This window comes from Arachis duranensis, chromosome 6 (genome assembly GCF_000817695.3).
Source record: "Arachis duranensis cultivar V14167 chromosome 6, aradu.V14167.gnm2.J7QH, whole genome shotgun sequence".
Lineage (NCBI taxonomy): Eukaryota > Viridiplantae > Streptophyta > Magnoliopsida > Fabales > Fabaceae > Arachis > Arachis duranensis.
In genome coordinates, this window is record NC_029777.3 from 110,399,905 (window position 1) to 110,405,993 (window position 6,089).

At 28.9% G+C, this 6,089-nt stretch overlaps 1 protein-coding gene across 2 annotated transcripts; it reads right to left on the reverse strand.

Moving 5' to 3' along the window:
* Positions 1-1,173: 1,173 nt before the first annotated feature.
* Positions 1,174-5,275, reverse strand: LOC107495972 (uncharacterized). 2 transcript variants are annotated; one of them, XM_016117172.3, is made up of 6 exons: positions 4,690-5,275; positions 3,497-3,623; positions 2,561-2,700; positions 2,259-2,318; positions 2,084-2,152; positions 1,174-1,676 (listed from the first exon to the last, which is right to left on the reverse strand). In XM_016117172.3, the coding sequence occupies exons 1-6, from the start codon at positions 4,993-4,995 to the stop codon at positions 1,605-1,607; spliced, it is 774 nt and encodes a 257-aa protein (XP_015972658.1). In that variant the 5' UTR covers positions 4,996-5,275; the 3' UTR covers positions 1,174-1,604. The 2 variants fall into 2 exon arrangements, with proteins under 2 accessions (XP_015972658.1, XP_015972657.1); XM_016117171.3 differs by having other exon boundaries at positions 2,259-2,321; positions 4,690-5,274.
* Positions 5,276-6,089: the final 814 nt, after the last annotated feature.

Sequence of the window (6,089 nt, forward strand, 5' to 3'; positions counted from 1 at the left end):
TTACATAGTTGGCAACAGCTGGCACTCCGATTTTTTAGTTGAAAAATGTAAATGCAAAAAAATAAAATGTCTGAAGAGAATCGTCGTACTATTGGATTGGGATATGACGTTTTTACTTTATAATATATATAAATAAATAAATAAATAAAATTTTTATTTTTCCACCATCGTGGAAAATTACACTAGCTAATTAATTAGTTGGAATATTAAAGTGGATTCGGTGCTATATACTTTTGAATTTTGTTGTTTCCTTATTGCTAGTAGTAGTAGTAGTAATTTGCCTTTATTATTGTCCAATTAGATCAAAGAGATGACCAAGATTTTTGTTTATTCCCGACAACTATTTGTTTCTCCGACAATAGAAACTACTTAGCAATAGCAATTACTAGTACCATGAAAAGCATTCCTTATGTTTATCACACTGCAGTAATTATATGCTTTATCCAAACTAACCAAATTTTGAAAGAAAATCTAATGAAACAAAAAACTTTATTTTTTTTAAGTACTGTAATAAATTAGTTAATCAAGTGCTTCTTGGTCTTTTTGCTTAATATGTGTTAATCAAATTATATAATGTTTCTCTTTTGAAAACCTCATCAAATTTTAGTTTCAATATTTAAAATCTAAACTATAATTGTGATATAAAAAGTAAAGGTTCATTTGTCTCATAAAAAATTACTCCTTTCAGAAATTTAAACTAATAAAAAAAATTACATAAATGATTATCTTTTTAACATGTCCTCTCAAACAATAATTTTTTTAATTTATTTAAATTTTTGCATAAACATGTATGAAAAATTTGAATCTTAACTTGTATATGTAAGAATCTATTAATGATAGACTCTTAAATAAAATTTAAATTCACAACAAATTAGCCATTAATTTAATGGATTGAAAGATACAGTAAAAAACCAAAAAATAGAATAACCATAACCAAATTTTTATTTGGTATATGATATTTCTTAGAATAATATTCATATCTTTTGGAGTTGAAAATACAAATCACTTCCCAATTTTTATTCATGAAGCACTACTTTCAACAACATCAAATTTGTCTTTTGGATTTGCTTCAACACCAATTCAAAGCACACACACAAGACACTTAACCTATCCAAAAAAAAAAAGAAGACCCAAAAATTTAATCTAGCAAAAAATAAAAAATTACAAGAATAATAATCAAAGTTAGAAGGAGAAATTATATACATTAACTAAAAAGTCAAAGGAGACCCACTTCCCAGGTCAGCTTACATTTAATCAAAGTTTAGAAGGGGAGGGGGAAAAAAAACTAAAAATGGAAGCCAAAGAAGCTTCTCTTAAGAGTCTCAAGGTAGCATATCTACACAAACACTTACACTAGGGGCTACAAAAGAGTAAGAAACTCTATAACACTATAAACCTCATCATCATATAACAACTAACCTAATAACATTGCTTAACTTTGATCAAAAAGACTGAAACCAAAGTTAAGAATATGTTACAGAATACTAAATTAAAGAGAAGTGGATTTTCATATTAGCATACCATTAAAAATGTTAGGATTAAGAGTCATAGATAATATCACTTGAGAAAATATCTTCATATTTTTTTCATTCTTCGGTTCAATCTCATTTGCACACTGTCTTAAGCCTCTTTGCAGCTTGGACAAATCCCATAATCACTTGCAATTCGTCCATTTGCTTCAAAAATAGAGACATGATTTCAGATGAAGCTCAAAATAGTTCTAAAATTACAAATATCAATAAAAATAACCCCTGTTGCTTCATAAAAAAAGAATGTCGTTAATAGGTGCAGAAATGTGTATATATTCAAAATACTAGATAAAAATAAATTACAAAAAACATATCTCTGATCAAAATTAGGCAAATTATGCATATATAACTGAGTTGGTACATATTTAATTGATGAATTACAAAATATAAGAAACTAAAATAGTTCTTTTGAAATGGCAAAGTACTATTTTGATAACTAATTTGAGAATTTTACTTTATAAATACCTTTGAAAAAGAACCATGTCATATTAGTACAATTGCTAGCGGAACATGTATAAAAATAAGGATGCCATCATCAATCTGTAAAACTATACCTGTGACATGAAATGCCTCTGAACAACATCCACTAGCTGCTCTTTTGATGGGTTTGGAACTGCATCAACCTGCAAATCCGTTTTATGCGTTTCAGGAGGGAAAAAAAAATAGAAACATACGACCTTAAAATCAAACACCTTGCAAACAAATACACAAGTCTATGAATTTATTTACCAGATTGAAGTGTCTCCAATATCTCCATAATGCAGCCATCTCCAATTTACTCAGGTCAACCTTCTAAATTAACATTCAACAAACAGAAAATGTCTAAGAAATTCTCTATCATGTAAATGAATGTGAAAGCCAATTACTCCACCCGTTTCAAAACAATGGTCAATTTGTACAAAGAAAATGTCGAAATACAAAGGCTTTTTCTAATGTACCACATTTTCCAAATCGACAGTTATTTTGAAATGGAGGCAGTAACTATCAATTATTATTAGAGACTAAAGAAAGAAAGGTAAAAGTTGATGTACCGTCCCTCCATGCGGCATTGAAATGGACCCCTTAGATTGTGAATCACCGGAGAAGGACCTGCTCATAGTCTTGTGAGACGATCCCAACGATCTATGCGTTCTATGCCTCGATTTGTGGGACTTTTGAGTGTCATCTGATGCTGATGAGAATACAAAGATGGCCAAAAGATAATGAAAACAAAATCAGCAATAGTGGGTGGGGCCAAAGGACAAAATAAAAGAAGCTAAGACAATTGAGCTTTAGGAAAATATAAGCCAAAAGCAAAAGGGATAGACAACGCAAATGGATCCAATGCTACAATTCACTCATCACTTTTCCAATTTCTACTCTACCTTCAGTGGTGGGTGGGTTAGTAATAGTGTGAATTATAAAAAAAAAAAAAATTGGTTTTATTAACAATAGCCTAAAGGAACTTGTTGAAGATTTAAAAGTAGTAAAGCTCTATTCGGATTCTGTTTTCTTTTTAATATTTTTGCTTTTATGATTTCGTCCAAAAAAAAGGAAGTGAAAAATAAAAAATAAAAACGAGCTTATATCATTTATACATTTTCATAATTTTTTAACAAAATCCTAAAAATAAAAGCAAAAAACAAAATTAGATAGACCCTTTTCAATTTCAATGCATTGAAAAAAAAAAGAATTTTTTTAATAAAAAATTAACACTTTTACAATGTTAAATGCACTTGTTAGCAATACCCTTATATATCACATTGAATATGAAGACAAAAGCATAAATGTGTGAGTTGCTAGAAATCATAACCACAGTATAAAAAACGAGTATGACCATTGCTAAATTACAAAAAGACTTTATGAACCAACAAGAAATTAATTCTCCAGAAAGTTAGCCCCAAAATAATAAATAAATAAATAAAAAGTGTGGGAAAATGTAGAAAGAAGTAAAGAAGAACATTAACTTGTGAAATTGAAGAACTTACCCATATCTGATCCATTCCACTGCACATTTTCAAATTCAAGGTCGTCATCTTCCTCATTTCCTGTGGGAGCTTCAATCACGCTAAGTGCATTCCTTTGCAGCTTCACTTCAATTCCATTTGTAAGAACCTGCAAAATAAAAAAAATTCATATCATGCAAAATGTAAATAATTAAATTAATTAAATTAACAGTCTATAACACATCTAATGCTTTGGAATAATGAATAAATATATAAATAAAAACACAATCCACAGAAACAAACAATTCATATTTGATTCAGATCAAAGTTGGGGTGTGAAATACTTCTGCATTCAAGATATTATAACTCTCAATTAATCATAAAACTGAATATAAATAATTAAAGCAATTTGTTTCAAAGTTTTGGTCAGGATAAAGATAAAAGAAGCTGAATAAAAAACATGCATGAATGGAAGACGCAAAAATCTGAAGTAAAACATTAACATCAATGCAATGGAGGGAAAAATCCACTAGAAAAGATCTTCATAATAGGAAACATTGCATAAAGAAAACAAATAGTTTTACCCATTTTTCCATTTAAGAAAAAAAGGAGAAAGGAAAACAACCAAAGCAAAACCTAAGAGAAGATCATTGAAATGAACTCCTAGGATCAGAGAAACCAAGAAAATGAAGCCTCAAGGATGTGATCATCAAAGAGGACAACAAAAACCACCAGATCCATGAACAAATCATCATATGCAATGTGTAGTGACTGAAAAAATTGAAGTCAAAATCATACATAAATCAATAAAATAAAAATTCAAATTGCAATACATAAAAACTAAAATAACAAAAAAAATCTTGTTTATTAGAAAATCCAATTTAAGATATCAAAATCCCATTCGTTAGCCCAAAAAACTGACACACATCAATAGAACCAATACGCAATGAACAAAATTGAAGAAGAAGAAAAAGAAAAAAATCAAAATTAAAATGATAAAACAAGCTAGAGCAACAAAATAGATAGACATTACTGAAAATCACTTCCCAAAAAAAAAAATAAAAATAAAAAACTCAAACATTGTATTGTATATTAATAGAAACAGAAATGAAAAATGAAGTACATTTCGCAAGTCGAAAATTGAGGATCATGAAATTCCCCAAATACCATAACAAAACCCTATCTCAATTTGATTGTTACAAAATCATAAATAAGAAATAAAATCAAAATTGTACCAGCCAGTGCCATCCTCCTAAACCAACGGCTTTCTTAACAACGCCTTGAAGACCAACGAGCACGGATTTGGTGCGGTTGTTGCCAGTTACAACGACTTTGGTGTGGCGAGGAAGCACCGATAGTTCCTCTTCGCTGCTATCACCGTAGAAGCCACTCTGCTGATGATGAAGCTGATTATTATTATTATTATGGTGGAGATTATGGTGGTGGTGATTATGGTGATGAGTGAAAGCAGCAGAAGCAGTATTAGTAACAGCACTAGCAGCACCATTTGCTATTGAAGTTTCCATTGCTTCTACCAGCATTTGAATTGAAGAAGAGAGAGAGTGTGTATTGTGAAATTATTATTGTAAAATTGAAATTAGAGAAGGCAAGTTAGGAATGATGCATTGAATTGCATTGGTGGATGGTGGGAATTTGGGAAGCGGAAAGGGATAGGAGGAATGGAATGGATTAGATACACAGATTTTTCTTTCTTCTTTCTTTTCTTCTTTCTTCAGAGAGAGAGAGAGAGAGAAAAGAAGAGAAAATAAAAGCAGAGATAGGAAAGAGAAGAGAGAGAATGAGGTGTGTAAGAGTAACTGCTATTTTTTTTTTTTAGCAACGCTTTTTGTATATTGGTTCACATGCTTACACACCAGGTTTTTATTAATCAGAATCATATAATTTTTTTTACAATATTAATATGTAAAAATTAAATTTATATTAAAAATATATTTGTTATTTTTTATGTATTTAATTATAAAAAAAGTCTAAATGTATTGTTTTTAATGTATAAATATTACAATGATAATTAGTTTAAATCAAAAGGAGTAATTGTTTTTCCCTCTCTTTTTCAAAGTTTTTTTTTTATTTTGAATTTCTAAAATATCATTATATCAACAATCAACTAATCTTCTCGTCACTTGAACTTTTAATTAAAGATTGTTGCACAACTAATTCGAAGTAATTTCTGCTCCAAGAGTGAAAATCAAATTCCAATAACTTGATTAGAATGGGTTTAATGATGAGGTGGCAACTAAATTACATCTGTGGGATTTTTTTTTACTAGTTTTTTTGAATTCAGCTGGATCAATTCTACCTAAAAATACTACATAGGATACTGTTTATTTTATGTATCATTTTTCACAGACATTTGTTTTTTTTATATATATTACCATATTATTGTGGTGTTACTTTATCATTTATTATCTCAAATATTTTATAGAAAATTTTAAATATTTACATTTCGATACAAAGTTTCTTCATTGAGCACTATAACAAGCTATTTTTCATAAATTATAAAATATAATTGGCTATTCGTATAAATTTTAAACTATATTAATTAAGATATATTGACTGCAAAAAGATAATGATTTGAACATCAGTAATTATTTAGTTCTCCTTTTTAGTCAAATTA